This window comes from Lacerta agilis, chromosome 2 (assembly GCF_009819535.1).
Source record: "Lacerta agilis isolate rLacAgi1 chromosome 2, rLacAgi1.pri, whole genome shotgun sequence".
NCBI classification, from domain to species: Eukaryota; Metazoa; Chordata; class Lepidosauria; order Squamata; family Lacertidae; genus Lacerta; species Lacerta agilis.
In genome coordinates this window covers 19,693,237-19,711,768 of record NC_046313.1, presented here as the reverse complement: position 1 = coordinate 19,711,768, position 18,532 = coordinate 19,693,237, and the positions used below count along the sequence as shown (strand labels likewise).

The window sequence follows — 18,532 nt, the reverse complement described above, 5'->3', positions numbered from 1 at the left end:
TTGACAAAAGGCAGCTGGACATATAAAGGTCCCTTCAGTAGCTTAGGGCCTCATCAAACCTAAATCCGGCGCTGGAAGCAAGTCTATGTCCAATACAGATATGCACGTGTAGGGCTTCTCCAAGTGAGAAGGACCCCAACTGCTTTCCAAAATCCACTGGGCGTGTTGGATGTCACAGGAGCATGGTGGCAGAAGTGGATGTGGCTAGCTTTCACTGTGACAGTGGACGGGGCTAGCCCATGCAACTGTGGTGGGAAAGGCTACATCAATGGGTCCCTTATATCAACATGTGAAGGGGATTGTGTGAATCTGCCGCCCCCAAAGTTTTCCAAAAGTGGTTGTATGAGCGATGCAATTTTGAAATAATCCGAGGATCAGAAAGCTAGAGCAGAGGAGCCGTTTGATATTGTTTCAAGAGTGAAACTAAATGGTCTGGCAACAGACCTGCGACTTCAGGAGTTGCAGAGTTCAAACGGAATTCATTTATTGCACACCCCCAAACTATTGTTTGAATTACTTATCAAGTTTGCAGCTGCAACCGTTGCCATGTTTCATTTTCCCTTTCTCTTTTGTTGGACCATACTTGCAACGAGACACCTTCCACATCTCCATGTTTCAGACACTAGAGCAGAAATAATTTATCTTGAGTTTCAGCCTGTGTGTGTGTGTGTGTGTGTGTGTGTGTGTCACAGGATAATATTTTCTCCCCTTTGAGCTGAGGGGGGCAAAGTTATATCATCTAGATTTACCAATATGCCCAACTGTAATTATGCTCATTTCCCCGAAGGATTTTACATCCCCAAGGATGTAAGTGATTCTCCAGCAAACCAGATTACGGCTACTTTGCATCAGGAAGGTCATGGCAGAGGCCTGCTGGTTACCCCACAATCTTTTTAGGCAAGATGTTCTTAGTTTTTCCATAGGGATCACAAAGCATTAAAGCATGTGAAATCCCCCGAGACTATGATAATCATCATCTTTGCTGGGGAACTGTTGTCTTGTGTTAGTGACTGCCTTTGGTGGCCACCCACATAAGGTACATTTCATGCTCTCTCAAATTAAATGGAGGGGTGGGTTGGGGAGGGGAAGGCTCTTTCCCTGTGGGAGAGTGCATTAGTCAGGGAAAGGACCACTGTGACTTCAGAAAACATTCAATAGGCCAGTTGTTGTTGACAGCTCACCCTGCCACTGGAAGCAGGAAAGTTAATTCCTGCAGTGATGAGTTGGCCCCATTTGCACAATCACATTATGAAGAATCTTTCCCACTCATCATGCTGTGGTTCCCACATACCACAGGCAGGCTCAACCTAGATTTAACATATTATACGGCTGTTCAGATTGAACACTGGATATCTCAGCCTCCCAGCTACTCTGGGAAGGTGGACAATCCAGAAACTCTTACTGCCTCAACTGTGAGCTGAAGGAAATTACCCCAGTATTGAAATCTTTAGCCACCTGCAGCATAGATCAGAAGCAGGGATGCCCAGGCTTCTGCTCACCCTCAAAGTGCAAACCTCACTGACACCAGCATATGATGAGCAGGCATCGTTCAATCCCTCCTCTGTCTTGGCACTTAGCTATGACTCCCCACTTTAAGATGCAGGAACCCAACACAGCAAAAACCCAGAACCTTGGCTCTTTATCAAGGCAGAGTCTAGGTGTCATAAGTGCTGCCTACCTGTCTGGTGCCCATAGAAGGCAAGTCAGGGCACGGCCCTGTCTGGCAGGAAATGTGGGAGCAAGTGGGAGCAGGAAGAGGGGGGAGAGCTAACAAGACAGTTCTCCACGCTAGTGAAATGGGGTAAGGACCAAGGAGGAAAGACACAGAAGTTAATTTAAATCCTAAGACGGTAACAAGGGTATTGCTTAAACTGCTGACAGCCAATATTCCCAGGGTGCCTTGCAGAAGATTCCGTGCTAGCTTCACAAATCTGCTGACAACAGGAATAAACTTAGGCCTGGTGCACTCGTAACACGGGCTTTTTGCAAATCATGGTTTGCAGTTGGGATTCAGATTCAGGATTGAACTCTCCCCCTTCCCCACTCCAGCATGCTTCCTCCCCTCCCTTCCTGACAGTAACCATGTTTTCATTTTATGTGTGTGTTAACAGCAGACTATATTCTTTTCTAACCTTGGTTTTGCAAATCGACTTGAAATCAGTGGTTGTGAGGAAACCATGACTTATATCAATGAACATATTCACACAATATCATGTTTATCTGTGGAAAGGGAAGAGTAGGGCAGGAAATAGCTGCAAACAAGGGAAGAGGGAGAGAAAGGAATGTACATGCACAAGGTTGGCTCCTAGTCTGCAAACAAATGTGTGCATGGGATTTATTATTTTATCTGCACCAGCAATACCTGTACTCCTATAGGGCCAGCAGTGTGCATGGTGCTTTAAAGAGTATAAAATGACAAACCCCTGCCCCAAAGAGCTTACAGTATAAACTAAATAAAAAAAATTCTTTCCAGTAGCACCTTAGAGGCCAACTGAGTTTGTTCTTGGTATGAGCTTTCGTGTGCATGCACACTTCTTCAGATACACTGAAACAGAAGTTGTGTAGCTGAAGAAGTGTGCATGCACACGAAAGCTCATACCAAGAACAAACTCAGTTGGCCTCTAAGGTGCTACTGGAAAGAATTTTTTTTTTTTGTTTCGACTATGGCAGACCGACACGGCTACCCACCTGTAAGTATAAACTAAAATTATTTTCGATTATGTTATTTTTAAAATGAAGGGAAGGGAAGTCCCAAGGGGATTGTACACATGCTTAAGCTTCATGACAGGCTGTTAAAGCAGGGCATGGGCAGGCAAACTGAGGCCCGGGAGCTGGATCTGGCCCAATCGCCTTCTAAATCCGGCCCACAGATGGTCCGGGAATCAGTGTGTTTTTACATGAGTAGAATGTGTTCTTTTATTTAAAATGCATCTCTGGGTTATTTGTGGGGCACAGGAATTTGTTCATTTTTATTATTTTTTTCAAAATATAGTCCGGCCCCCCACAAGGTCTGATGGACAGTGGACCGGCCCCCTGCTGAAAAGGTTTGCTGACCCCTGTAGCAGGGCATGGGCTGGGGTGCCAACTTGAACAAAATATTGGGGAGGCCAGATAAGCCCCCCATAATCGATCACATGATGCGATGTACACACACCATTTGAATGGAAGCCCCCATCAATGGGGTGGGGTGGGGTGGCAGCCCCCTCAAATATTTATTGGGGGAGTGAAGACCCTTTGGCCCCCTATGGGCATGGGAGCTATGGGGTGTCAACATCTCTTCCTGCCTTCTTTGTTTTGAAGCACCACGCTCCTCCTCCTAGATCTTTATTGGCCCTTGTGTACAGACTACTTCACTGGGCTGATGTCAACACACAAAGGTCTTTACCGCAACACACACGCTCAGCAAGTAATCTCCTTCCCATCTCCTCGTTACCTGCAAGAATGAGAGGTCCGAATTTCTTTCAATGAGCACAATCTCAAGGTTGCCCATGACGATCTCACAGTTGTTGTACATTTTCTGTAGTGTCTGGTATGTCTGGTGGGAATCTCCCGTGACACTGAGACCATTCAGGGTGCCTGCACAGACTGCAACAAAAGGAGGAGGAGAGATGCATAAGTCAGGAGCAAAGCACCGTAGCTGAAACTTGGCGACAAGAAAGATCAAGGTCGACCACCCCCCCCCCCATCATAAGCAGGGCTGCCCACACACCAGCGCTTCACAATTTGATCCACGATCCTGGCCAGAGCATGCCGCAGGTAAAGATTAGGTGTGAACCAAGTTAGCTGCCCAGGGCCACAACAACCTTCCTCTGGAACACATCACTCAAGGTACTTCACTCAAGCCCCCTGACACTAAGGATATAACCACACCATGAACTTACAGAACTTTTATGCCAGTTTAACTATCATGATTTCTTTCCCCCCAAATCCTGGTAGTAGTTTGATGAAGGAACTAAGAATCCCCAGTCCCCTCCTAAAAAAAATTGCAGTCCTCGGGGTTTCTTTGGGACAGGGAACTGCTATGAATTTTTATTTATTTTTTAAGTCTGTGGTATGGATAGATCTTCTTAATGGGAGAGATAGAGAACCTGTGGTCCCTTCCAGGTTTTGCTGAACTACAGCTCCCATCATCACTGACCATTCCCCATGGTAGCTGGGGCTGATGGAAGTTTGAGTCCAACAACATTTGAAAGAACACGGGTTAACCACCCTTGCTCTATGGGCTCGCTTAGGATGCCTCTAGAGCAGGGTTTCCCAAACTTGGATGTCCAGCTGTTTTTGGACTACAACTCCCATCATCCATAGCTAGCAGGGATGATGGGAATTGTAGCCCCAAAACAGCTGGACACCCAAGTTTGGGAGACCCTGCTCTAGGCACTCTTGTGAGTAACAAATGTGACCGACATCTGCAATCCATATGGGATTATTTATTAAATCTGTATACTGTATAAATCTGTATTTATTAAATCAGGGTGGTTCACAATATAAAATTATAAAATGAGAGCACAAAATATGTAACAAAACAAAACAAAAACTCCTTCACATATAGTTGGATCAGATGATGTGGTAGATACCAGTTAGGGTAATGCCAAACAACCATGTTAGATGCCATAACTTTCAAAACTATCCTTTGACTTGCAGCCTGGCACAAACATCACCAGGGAGAAGCAGCCACCTGTAAAATAGCTTATTGTTCCGAAGAAGAAGAAGAAGAAGAAGAAGAAGAAGAAGAAGAAGAAGAAGAAGAAGAGTTTGGATTTGATATCCCGCTTTATCACTACCCGAAGGAGTCTCAAAGTGGCTAACAATCTCCTTTCCCTTCCTCTCCCACAACAAACACTCTATGAGGTGAGTGCGGCTGACTAGCCCAAGGTCACCCAGCAAATGCATGTGGAGGAGCAGAGACGCGAACCCGGTTCACCAGATTACGAGTCCACCACTCTTAACCACTACACCACGCTGGCAAGGATGGCAATCATCCAACTTCAGTGGTGCTCAAGGGCTTGGACATGTCCAGCGGGCTTGTTGCTTGTTTTCCTCAGAATACCTGACCCCAATGACACATTACAAACTGTTTTTTGAACTCCAGTTTCAAAAGGGGTTTGCCATGAAGAATGGGGAACCCCTAATCAAGAGATTGAAGCCCAAAGTGTATTGGGCACACACAACTTATCACATAGTTCTATATGAAAAACAGCCAAACATAAGAAAGGAGAACCTGCTTTTAGCAGTGGTTGTTGAATACAAGAATAAGTTCCAGTTTTATGGTAAGAGTTCAGAATTTCAAATTCTGAATTTCCTTAAAACCAGACAATAAAGTTTCAAAAAGTCAAGTTCTGTATATATAAGTTTGGGTGGGTGCGGATATATCACACCGCTTGGAAAACAAGTGGGCACTATTGACCAGTTTTACTTCTTTTGGAACAGAGGAAGTGAATACAACAAAAAAACACCAGTCACCATGGTGCCCACTTCCTGGCAGCTTGCCATTGGCTAATCTCACCCAGGCCCTGAAGGCAATTTGCCAGGGAAATGATTGGCAACCATGAGCACTGGCAATTCCAGCTCCACCCCTTGGAAGGTAAATAAGCAATCAGCTTCTCCCCCACAGCTGAAGTGGCAGGTAACAAGAGGAAGTGTGCAACAGGGCAGAAACCACAGAGAAGCAGGTTCCTTGACTTGATAGGCATCAGAGAGCTTTGTTAAGATCTGGATCTGCCCTAGCATGATTCTTTTGTTTTCTATTCTCCTTGACAAGGAGTGCATTCTGGTGTGGGTGCATTTACCGGTACATTTGTTTTGTTTTGTTTGTTTGTTTGTTTGTCATGCAACACACTCATCAAGCTGCACCCGCAACACACCAGGCTCTTCCACTGACCCACTGGGTGCCATCGTTGTACACAATGCCCTGGCTCCACCGAGAGCCATACCCCGATTCTCCAGCAGGCTCCTGCAGATATTGTCTGAGGCCCAGGGTGAGTGTCTTGTTCTTGGCATGGCAGCGTAAGTCCAGCAGGCCCCTGGCATCTGTACCCGGCTGCCCACCCTCCCCTGCACAGGCCTGCTTTCCAGGCAAGCGCTACCCTCTTCATTTCAACCCTACAGAGCAGGTGTGGGATGGGGTGTGTGAAATAGACCAAGCGCTAGTTAGAGCTTTCAGCACCTCTATTATCACGCAGGCTTCTCCCAGAAGCTTTGAAAGGAAGCTTAGGGTGTGAGGATGCGGAAAACACCTGGCTTCTAGTTCTCTTTTTATTTCAAGGCTTGTTGATGCTCACTATTTTCTGTTCTCTTTGGGCGAACACGCCAGAACCTCATTTTTAATATTCATTTGTTCTTTTTAAAATATTTCTACACTGCTCCCTCTCTTAGTGATACCTGAATGGTTCACAATATAAAACAAAATAATAATGTATTGAAACATTGAAAACAACTGTAGAATTCCACTCACTGTCACCAGCAATATATATTATTCAAAGCTGGAAATTAGGAACCAAACAAAGACCTGGGCAAACAGGCAGGGCTTAAGCAGGTACTGAAAGCTCACAACAGCCAACCTGTTGGCCTCTTTCCAGGCACATTCACAAAAAAGAAATATAGATTAGTTACCGGTAGTTACCACTGACTTTACCCTTATCATGTAATCAAGTGAATTATGAGTGGCAAAAGGGTGGTTTTTATTCTTTCATGTTTATAGGTAAAGGGAGGATGTTACTTAAATTATCAGTTGTGTGTGTGCAGAGCAGGCAGTAGCAGTTATTCTGGATCAATTAGCCATGGAGACAGGTGTGCTCTCCAGTATCTGGTGTTTGCAGGTAAACTTTTGTTGCTAAATCACAGGTTAGGCACACTGTGTCCCATCATCCATGAATGCATAAACACTTGTTGTTAATGGGTAACAGAGCGAACACTGAATAAACAAGACTACCCTGCTCGGTTTTCATTTTGGATTAAATCATCGAAAATAAACTCTCACTCACTCCCCCCTGTGTTCCTTATTCAAAACCACTGATTTGTACTAAAAGCAGAAGATATACATAAAACATGCAGTTCAAGAACAGGGGGAGTCCACCTTCTTCAGTCCAGTTTGCAAAGAACATAGGGTAGACCTAAGTGAGTTGTGCCCATTAACTTCAATGGATTTACTCTGAATAGGACTAGCATTGAATACTGGTCACACTGCCCTAAATCCGCCTCTGATAGGAGTCTCCCAACAACTCTCAGCGCCCTTAACAAACTACAGTGTCCAGGATTCTCTGAGGGAAGCCATGACTGTTTAAAGCGGTATCACAGTGCTTTAAATGTATGATGCAGATGGGACCAAAAGAAGCACTTCTTTTGTCTGTTTTTAACTCATCCTGGGTATCTGCCAGTGACTTGCACCCTTAAAAGGTTGGAACAGCTACCCCAAAACCCAGGCTTATACAGTGCTTTTAGAACAGTAAGACTGTGATGCAGTAATGTTGACTAAGCACCACACAAGAACATTTTTATTCCTCAGGGTGTGGATTTAACAGCTATTACGATAAGAACTTCAAACAATGTACGGTAAGCAAACAGAATAGTAAACAAACCAGGCACTGTAGATGATCTGAATTTATTCGGCCCCAGAATCCACATCCAGCGCATAGGGTTATAAAGGATATGTCTTAGATGCATTTCCTGCTAAGCAAGGGAATTGCCCTGCCTTTACTCTGTCCTCCTCCTATTGCTGCCCTCATCCCACCCCACAACAGAGGCTTTGTTTCTGTGCATGAGGGAGAGAGTCAGAGGTACGCCTTCCCCACACCATTGGGCAGGGAAGATTCCACGAAAAGCTGCATCTGACGAATTTGTGCCCATTGTACTACTGTTAAAGGAAAACATCAACAACAAAACTACTGCTCTGTAAATTGATCCCTAAAACTCATCTACTTTATTTGGTATGTTCTAAAAGAGACAGAAGGACAGACAGAGCGTTCTGTTGTTTCTCTGCTAGCCCCTCTTATGAACAAAAAGCAGGCTAGCAAAAAAATTTCATGGCTAAGAATGGGCACTTCCCTGCCACTTCTGTTTCTTTGGTGACGAGCACACAGGAACAAGTTTTGCCATTCCTCTTCTGGCAGCACAGTCACCTGGTGGCCTAGGTTGACTAGGCACATGGCTTGGAACTGGTATAAACACCTACATTGAAGGCAGAAAGGAGCAAAGACAATTGCCATCATTCTTTGCTGATTTCAGGCTAGGTATGCCATCACTAAGCTCTGCACTGCCCAGCTTGTCCCATAGTTATAAAAGTGTTGTAACTGATGGGGGGGGGGGGAAGTGCTGGCTGCTACAGACAGGTGAGGGAGGAATGCTCCCCTGCAGAAGCATCGCAGCTGACTTAGGGCAGCAGAGAGCTATGTATATATGCAGCAGGAAGGAGATTGCTACCGGTACACCTGATTTCCGGCGTCTGCGCAGATGCAATTTCCGGCGGCACAGAAGTGAGTCCCTGAGCTGCACTGGTTTTCGTGCAGTGCGTGGGGACTCGCTAAGTGGGCAGATCAGTTCGGGGGCTGGTTAAACGACCCCCGTGGGCTGCTTGTGGCCCATGAGCCTTAGGTTGCCTACCCCTGTTCTTAGCCAACCAGGATATCTGAACTCCCTTCCCCATCCCAGAATAAACCCACTGCTGTCTGCCACTAGACCTCCCAAGCTCTCTCTAGCATGGTTTCCATATAGGCATGAGTTCTGGACATTTTACTTTACATTTAAAAAAAGATAATATGTTGTACTTATCCATGACCTATGGACAAGACCACATTATGATGTGAAATCTGGTGAGGTACAGAGAAGAAGCCATTTACTTTCAAGCTCTTTAACTGTAGCTATTTCCTACAGTTTGGGTGTGTACATTTGCTTCATATCTGTAAAGTTCATGAGGGTTAAGCACGAGCCCATAAATCTTCTGCAGTTGCCTCAAAAACTGACGCGCACACACCAAACTGGCTGGGCAACTTATTTTGCCAAGTATGACACAAACAAACAACCTGATCGGCCAACAGTTTGAGCCAATCAACAGCCCGAAGTGATTGACGCACAGCAGGTTCGTGTCGTACCTGGAACACAACAGGACTTTGGCAATCCAAACACATACACACTGCCAAAAGCCACACCTCCAGTTTATGTTTCCGAGGTAGGGGAAGAGAACGAGGGCAAAAAGATGCATTTGGGGCCCAACTGGGCTGGAAATCTGGACACAGGATTCCCCAAGTGCAGAAGTTATTTGTGGTTTCTGCTATGTGTTTCCAGTGGGATAAGGAGAGAGATAAATGTCCCTGGCAGATCCTGTAAAAGTTCGAGCCTTTTCACTCCACCAGTCATTCCGAATGTCCCAGTAGCCATGGAAGAAGTAGACCTTCTGGGTGCAGGAACGGAAGCCCCTGCCAGCTGTAGAAGGGGAGGAGAGCCTGGACACAGGGCCTTCATTGTGTGTGTGTCCCCCTCATGGAACTGCTTTGCTCCCCAGGCCCCTCTGTGAAGGGACAGCCCCAAGCAATGTCCTGGCTGGACAACAATGGGGTGATTATCCGTGGGGAGGCAGAGCGATTTGCAGCTCCACCCTAGCAGAGACATTAAAGGATCCTGCCGCAAGACTGCTTGAAGGGAAGGGAATAGAGATGTCCATCAGCCCCCCACTTCACCCAAAGAGGTGGTGGCTCCAGCCCTGATCTTTCCAAGCTCATCCTCCCACTCCCCTTCCTTACCTCTGGAATATTACCTCCTTACTGCTATGTCAGTGAACCCCATCTCTTACTTATTAACACATTATAAAAAATCAGCACAAATCTATCTCACCTCTCTTAATTCATAGAAGTCACAGAGTCATCTACAGTGTGGTCCTAATCCAGATTCATTGACTAAAGCAACATAGCTTCCCTCCTGTTAAATGTTAGGCAAACACCACCTCTGTTGTCGTTTTTTTCGGCACTTACAGAAGACCTTCCTCTTCCAACCAGCCTTTTAAGTAGAAATCTTTTTCTTAAGGTAGAAATCTTTCCCAGTCTGCATCTGTACTGGAATTGTTTTTAGATGTTCTGTTAAATCATTTAGTGATGGTAGCAAGGGCTGCCTTTGAGAGTCCATAGCTATTTATTGCCTCCAGACAAAAACAATGCTTCCTTTCCAGGCAATCTATACTCCATCCTTCTGCCGCCTCTGGCCTGGCAGCCTCTTTCCTCAATGGGCAAAAAAGGCAGAGGGAGAATTGGCATGAACAGCTACCCACTCTCTTCTCCCCAGTCCAGACAGTGGCTCCAGCCTGGGAGGCAAGCAACAGCCAGACATATCAAGTCCCTTCCTGAAGAGATAACTGGAGGGGGGAACATGAAAGGGTTGGAGGGGGTGGAAGTGTTTAACTCCTCTCAATCATTTCTCTTGTCAGTGTGTGTGTGTACATACATACACACTCAGTGTGTGTGTGTGTGTGTGTGTGTGTACACACACACACACACACACACACACACACACACACACACGTGCCACACACAAGTGCCCCTCTCAGTTTCCTTCAGCCCCAAGAAGCTAGGAGCCAGGACTCCTGGGTTCTACTGCCAGCTGTAAGGGATTAATGAGTATTAATAAAGATTAGAACGTGGTGAGGGATGAACTTGGGTTGTGGGTTGGCAGGGGGCAAACGGGATGGGGTAGCAAGCAGGAAGGGGCTAGGAGCCAGGACCACTGGGTTTTGTCCCATTTTTCTAGTGACATGTTATTTGCCGGGTTGCTATTCAAGAGCCAGACGTGACTCAGAGCTGAGCAGCTGGGTATGGGGAGAGGGGAGAGCAGCTTTGCCTCTCGCTAGGCTGAAATAAAATCAGTGCCACCCACTCCCCACCGCCGTAACCACAATCTCTTCACCCGTCCGCCTAGATTAGGACACCTGAGGTTCATTCTTTATATGTAAAGTTATTGGCCTCGTGGTATATACAATGCAAAAAGTGCTCCCCAACTGTGGCCACTTCTCTTGGGCGCTGGATCTAGACACGTCAAAGAACCGATTCAGTTAAACGCGTTGTAAACTCATACAGGGAAATCCGGCAGGGAAAGGCGGGGCTCCACAGCGCCATCTGGTGTCATAGTGTTATATCGCATATACAACGCATATGAGTCCGACCCCCTGCACTACAAAGGTGAGCAGTTGACATATGCAAGGACACCTGACAGTCTGTCATTAGAACCCTATGTCCCAGACCTTCACTGCATAAATATGTAGGTGATCCAAGAAAGGTGAGAAGGATTCACACTGCCCTCCAACAGGTTCTGGCTTTTACTGTGAACTGGCCTATAGGCTGAGATTCAGGGCATCCTTTACCTACTTTCACTTTGCCTCCATAGGGTAGGACCAGAAGTACGGTAGGGGTGCCCTATGGTTGCTGAACCACCACAGACACTCCAGACAGGCCTCAAAGTATGGCCTGGTCAGGCATCTGCCAAGGGCCTACACCCCAGTAGGGGGCTCAAGGCAGGAGCCCCTTGACCTGCTGAAGTGAGAAAGTGGCCCCTTGGCTTAGAGCTGACCCTTCCCCCAGAGGATGGTGACAAAGATGGTCAGAGCCAAGGAGATCAAGCCCTATGAGGAAAAGTTTATGGAGATGGGGATGTCAAGCCTAGAGAAGACAATTAAGCAGCAGTAGAATCAATCACCATCTTCCAAGGGCCGTCACATAAATGATGAAGGAAATCCAACCCCAAATGAGAACACTACCCGAAATCAGAACTTACATAGGAATCCGTAACAAACAAACAAAAACAAAGGAAATAGAGCTGGGGCAGCACATCTTGTTTTGCCACTTGAGGTGAAACAGGAAGTACCGGCCACCTCCACAGAATCAGCACCAATTTCCAGCAAGAACTCACCAAAATCTTGCGAGATCTCACTGGAAATCTGGTGCCAGTGACAGGGTGGGTGGGGCCCCTGCAGGGTTGTCAGCCTGGGGGCTTCCAACACCCGAGGCGGCTGCTTCACCCCACCTCATGGTTGGGCCGGGCATGTAAAGGAGGATGCTTGTCAACTGTTGGCTCCTAAAGAATGAGTGTGGCTGTTCCCTTGAACCATTTGTTTGGATCTGAGGTCTCTCTGCATTTCCTGGGAACAAGAGTAGGCCAAAAGATGCCATCCAAGGTGAGGAGGGGGAACCAGACTTACTCTGATGTCAGTGTTGTCCCAGTCTGGATGAAATCACATTAGAGCTGAGGTTTGAGATAAAGAAACCTTTAATAGAGAAAACAAAACAAGCCTGCACAAGAAACCTCAGTTTAGCAAGCAAACAAGCATCCAACCAACCTAGTTCAGCAAACAGATTATTGGGTAACTTGGGGACAAACACCTCAAAATCTCACTGATGGAAGAAAGAGAGAGAGAGAGAGCTTCGGTGGTCCGCAAATGATTTCTTAACATTAACAAATGGAAAACGGAAACACCATCTGGCTGGAACTAACAAAAGTAAAATCTACCATCCCTTAGTCTCAATGGTGTGGTTGGGTAGCAGTTTGCAATTATAGGGTCCCCTGCTCAAATGGTAACGTGTGCTTCTTTGATTCATAACGAAATGAGTCAAAATTGCTGAGTTTGGGGCCCTTCTGTTCATTCCACTGAGTGGAGTCCTAGACATTCGCCCTGAAGTCCTGCTTGACAGCATTGCTGATCATCTTCAACAATTCTCTATTTCACTTTTAAAGGCTCTAAATGAACCCTCCTTCCTCACAAAAAAAAATAAGTCAAAGGAAGTAGTAGAAGCTTTCACTAAGTTGGTGCCCTCCAAGGTCGGCTAGGGCTCATGAAAGTTGTAGCCCAAAACCTCTGAAGGGCATGGAGTTTGCAAACAGGGCTCTAAAGGTAAAGGTACCCCTGACCGTTAGGTCCAGTCATGGACGACTCTGGGGTTGCGCGCTCATCTCGCTCTGTAGGCCAAGGGAGCCGGCGTTTGTCCACAGACAGCTTCCGGGTCATGTGGCCAGCAGAAACACCGTTTACCTTCCTGCCGGAGCACGGAAACACCGTTTACCTTCCTGCCGGAGCAGTACCTATTTATCTACTTGCACTTTGACATGCTTTCAAACTGCTAGGTGGGAAGGAGCTAGGATGGCTTCTGTAAATCTGGGACTGTCCCTGGAAAGTAAGGACACTTGGAGGGTCTGTTGTAGTTGAGCAGGGAGCTGAACCCAGACATCTCCAATCATGCTAACCATTAGAGAGCTGGGGGGGGGGGGGGGAGATGACCTAAAACAGGGATTGGCAAGGTTTACCGACCATGGGCCGGATCACTTCCATGGAGGCTGTCTGTGGGCCGGACTGGCGCAGCACGATGCTGGAAATCGCGTCTGCACATGTCCGCGGCACCAGAAATTGCTTCTGCGCATGCCCAGACGCCGAAAATCGTGCCTGCGCATAAGCAATTTTCAGCGTCTGAACATGCACAGACATGGTTTCTGGTATCTGCTCGTGCGCAGGTGCCATTTCCAGCGCCACTCGGCAAGTCCTTGTGCTGCGCTGCGCTGCACTGCATGGAAGACTTGCCAAGCAGGCGGCTCAGTTTGCAGGTGGCTCGTGAACCGGTAAAATGGTCTTCGTGGGCCACATCCGGCCCATGGGCCGCAGGTTGCCGACCCCAGACCTAAAAGTAAGGACTGCTGCCTAACCCTAGATTTGGGTGGGAACTAATAGGGCTAAATTGCTTTTTAGCATAAAATACTAGGGCCTAGGTCTTCCTGAGTTCTTTGCTCAGAACTTTCAATGCAGTTTTTGCTAGGTGAACGTTTGGGAGTGGTGGTACCCTTGGATACGGGCTCTGCAGAGTAATTAATTACCCACCTACTACATTCCTTTACAGATTAACACATAAGTAGACATGGCCCTGGTTCTCGCTGACCTGAAACAGAGCTGATATTTACACAGCCCCATAATTTGTCCATCATTCCAACTAATAACTTGTTGTCCCAGCACTGTTTTTGTTTCAAGTCCCATCTAACCCTTCAAATGCCTGTTATTGACCAGCGTAGCGTAGTTGCTAAGAGCAAGACTCACGAGCCAGGAAGTCTACAGCTAAAAAAATCTACGAAATCATCTAAGGTAGCATTAGGCTAGCCATTTTGTTGCAGCTTCAGCCTCCTCATCCAGCCCTTTCCCTATGAGATATAAGAGGATAATAATATTTGCAGAAGCGCTAAGCAGATTATTGTAAGGATGTGAAGAAGCCCTCTTAATTGATTGTGAATAAAATACTATGTACTATTAACCATTAGGGACGTGGGCGGCTCTGTGGGTTAAACCACAGAGCCTAGGGCTTGCCGATCGGAAGGTCGGCGGTTCGAATCCCCACAACGGGGTGAGCTCCCATTGCTCCGTCCCAGCTCCTGCCCACCTAGCAATTCGAAAGCACATCGAGTGCAAGTAGATAAATAGGTACCGCTCCGGCGGGAAGGTAAATGGTGTTTCTGTGTGCTGCTCTGGTTTGTCAGAAGCAGCTTAGTCATGCTGGCCACATGACCTGGAAGCTGTATGCCGGCTCCCTCGGCCAGTAAAGCGAGATGAGCGCCGCAACCCCAGAGTCGTCCGCGACTGGACCTAACAGTCAGGGGTCCCTTTACCTTTATTAACCATTACAACAACTGCCTCTCGCAAAGATACTACCAGTATTATGAGTTTGAGGGGGAGGCAGGCTGCATGCCTGACCCTCCCTCCCAATTGCTGAATCCAGCATGGATTCAATTCCTGGGACAGCCAGGGTAGCTTCCTGGTGAGGAAACGGCCTTCTAAGTATGGGCATTAAGGTAACAAAGGAAGTGGCTCTGTGCCAGAAAACAAATGGGTGGGCCCCTCTCCCTCAATTCGCTGGTACAGTGGTACCTCGACTTATGAATTACTAGACATACGAAATTTTTGACTTACGAATGGACATCCATTGGCGGTTTTAGATGGGGTTTACTCGACTTACGAATTTTAGATGCAGTTTACTCGACTTACGAATTTTTCGTTTCCAATGCATTCCTATGGGGAAATCGCTTTTTTCGACTTACGAATTTTTCGACCTACGAATGTGCATTCGGAATGGATTAAATTCATAAGTCGAGGTACCACTGTAATTAGAAAGACAACAGCCAGAGTTAAGAGTTGAGTTATATGAGCTAGAAGCTAGAAGCTAGAAGCAGGCTAGAAAGCCAGAGAGAAAGAGCCATGCCTGATTTCTGTTGGAATCCATGGCTGTGGCTATGGGCAAAGCAAGACCCACTTGGGATGTTGTATATATGTGCTAATAAGCCATATATCATAGACACCAGTCTCTGCTGTCCCTCATTCCAAAGGAAACCGAACCCTGGAATCTTGCACCGCTCGGAGATTGGGGTGGCGTGCAACAATACGTTGCGCAGTAAGGACTAGGTTTCTTGCAGCTGTAGAACTTGAGACAGTTGCTGCCCATCTGTAATTTGAAATATATATTGCTGTCTCAGAAAATGTAATTTGATAACCCTGAGATTTACAGTGGCGTTAATTTGTGCCTGTAAATATTAAGTACTGTAGCCATGGTGTGCAAGACATACTCTTGCCTGTGAATATTATTTTGTTGGAAATTCAAATAAATTCATCTGAGACATGAAAATTGCCCTGCATGTCTTTTTCGTCTTCTGCTTCTCTGTGTGTAGGAGTGCCGTGTATGCTCTTCCTTCAGTTTATCATGTCACTACTAAACTGAGGATAGGATCTAAATAAACTACTTTAGGCACACCCAAGACTGGGGGCATGCTCAGCGCGATTTTTTTTTACGCTTAAAACAAAAAAGGCTTTTAACAGCAGACTGCCCGGCTCCTCAGCCCTGCTGTATCACAAGCTGCATTTGAAATTCTCCAGTTTCAAAAGCTGCTTGTCACGTGTGTCGTGGGGGAACCTGCTGCTTTTAAGATCCACAAGTTCAAGATCCTTTTAGAACTATGGGACTTGCTGCATGTTCATTTGAAAACATTCCGAATTCTGCTGTTTCCCCTTAAAAACTCAAGGCGGGATTCACCTAACCAGCTCCGTCAGTCAAAGCCCTGCATTAGAACTTCCATGTGCACAATGGGGCTTTCACCTCTCTCTTCCCACCTATTGCCCCCAGAATAGGAGAACCCCCCAGAAGAGAACATGCTGGGGGGGAGGGTTCATACCACCTGGCAAGCTGAAATACTTGTGCAGACGGGACATTCATCCTAGAGGGATGTTGAATTCCACCCAGTCATCATGCAGGCACACTGCTCTACACTGGACTCAGGGGAACTCAGAGTCCCTTGGAGAGTTGGGCAGCAAAAGTCAACCTCCCTAATTTCCTACAACAGAAGAACAAACATAAGTCTCTTGTAGATATTCATTGTTAGTAGCTTGTAAAGTTAGTTGCAAGCAGCGGCGTAGGAAGCCTTTTCGCCGCCTGGGGGTGGCAGCATGGAGGCACCCCCCCTGGGGGCGGGGCATCACGGCGCATGCGCTGTGACGCCACAACGCGTCAGATGCACTGCACATGCCCAGAATTTCCGGGCATGCATTGTGGATCCGGCCGGCGCTGCTGCGAGCCGGTGAGCGAGTGGCGGGTCGGGCAGCCCCACGACCCGTGGCAAGCCGGTGAGCAAGCGGCAGCTTGTGGGGCTGCCCCATCCGGATGGGGTGCCAGGGGAGGGCCCGGGGAGTGTCACCCCCCTCCCCTGGAATACGGGGCACAGAGCCCCCTACGCCCCACCCTTCCTACGCCACTGGTTGCAAGTGCATCAGGACTGCATTTGTTGGAATGGTTTTTTTTTTTTTTTAAAGGAATTATAGTTACTGACATCCCAAAGGAGCAGAAACAACTTTTTATGTATGGGACAACAGCCGCTCGGATGTTACTAGCCCAGAGATGGAAAGAAGACAATGTCCCTACCAGAGAGGAATGGCAAATTAAGCTGATAGACTATGCTGAAATGGCAAAGCTGACTGAAAAACTCAGGAACCAAGAGGACAAACAAAAAAGAATGGGGGAAAATGATAAGTTATCTAGGAGACCACTGTAAGCAGATGGAAACATCAGCAGGATTTTAATTTCACTTGTAATATACCATGGGCAATATGGATTGATATAAAATTTAGAGTATGGAATAATATGCAGTTGTAAATGTTGAGAATAGGACCCCATGGAGGGGTTTGGGGGGAAGTCGTGAGATTCAATCTCAGTATATGAATATGTATTTGGATTTTTATAATTTTATATTTGTAAAAACAAAGAAAAGGATTTTTTTTTAAAAAAGGATTGCACTTGTTGGAATCCCCCCCCCCAAACAACAACAAGAACCCCCAGCATATGTTTTTCCATCTTTGAAGGAGCCAACTGCACAACACAAGACCTATTGTGCAACACTGTTGGAAGATGTGTGATCTCTGCTGCTTAATTTTGTTGCTTCATCAGTTTGTAAACCGCCTTGCGTACGGCAATATGGAAAGGCAGCGCACAGTTTAAAAGTGAAATGAAATGAAGCGAAACATGGTTAAGTCCCAAATGTTCATTCTGCACCCTATGTTTTTCCACAGAAAGATCGCTAGCCATGCTGCTCACCTCCCCTGCCCATCATCTGCTGCCTGAGGCTGCTACTTCTCCTTCCCTAATCACGGGCTAGCCCCATACAGCTCACATATCCAGAGTCTTTGCATATGGCATGTTCATGAACCTAGGTCCCTTGACAGGTGGCTATCAGGGGCAGAACTGATGTCCCCAAGTATTGATGTCCCCACATGCAAATACATTTCTTCAACCTGACTGCAGGCTGAGGTTGATACTTGCATGGATCTGTCATGGGCTGAGAACGGGCTTGGTAAATTCTTGCAACAGGAATGTTATTAATAACTTAATAGACCATTAGTGCATCTCAAAGCAGGCTAAATGAGTAATACTTATATACACATATGGAAAAAAGTCTGGACTCTATAATCTGTAGATGGAAATCTGAAAAACAAGGTTTCCTTTGTGCACATCATGCCTCATCTGCCCTATGTTATCTGTGTGACGTTTCTTTGAATCATTCAGTTAATGTTGTGCATCTATTCTGGTCATTTTGAGCCATCTTGGAGTAGACCCAAATCAGGAAACTGCTATAGACATTATAGCCCCAAGCACATGCACCGATTTGGTTAGGAGCCTGTCCTTCATTTGTCCGGACAGAAAACTGAAGGAATTCATTCATAGAATTTTTAGTCCAAGATCTGTAGCTGCTATCAGTTATAGAAACTTTCATAAAGAAAATGATGATGGAGAAACTTTAAGCTCTTGGATTTCTGCTTGCTGTTGTTAATGGCACAAGAGCTCTGCTGGAACAAATGAAGCAACCCTCACTTAAAATATAACCTATAATGTGGCCTTTTGAACACACACAAGTTTCAACCCTATCAAGTAAACAAATACTTAAATAATATCTTCTATGAAACTCTGGCAGTCTCCTTGTGAAGTGTTTGTGAAATTTGCAAAGCAGAAAACAAATTCCAAATCCAACTTCACAATAATAAATTCAAAAA

The 18,532-nt window shown here is 46.3% G+C and overlaps 1 protein-coding gene across 1 annotated transcript in view; it reads right to left on the bottom strand.

The window, feature by feature from the left end:
• Positions 1 to 18,532, bottom strand: part of ERBB3 (erb-b2 receptor tyrosine kinase 3) — an 84,399-nt gene that overhangs the window by 41,117 nt on the left and 24,750 nt on the right. The window contains exon 2 of the mRNA XM_033138843.1: positions 3,434 to 3,585. Coding sequence (XP_032994734.1) covers positions 3,434 to 3,585 — 152 coding nt within the window. The remainder of the gene's footprint in view (positions 1 to 3,433; positions 3,586 to 18,532) is intronic.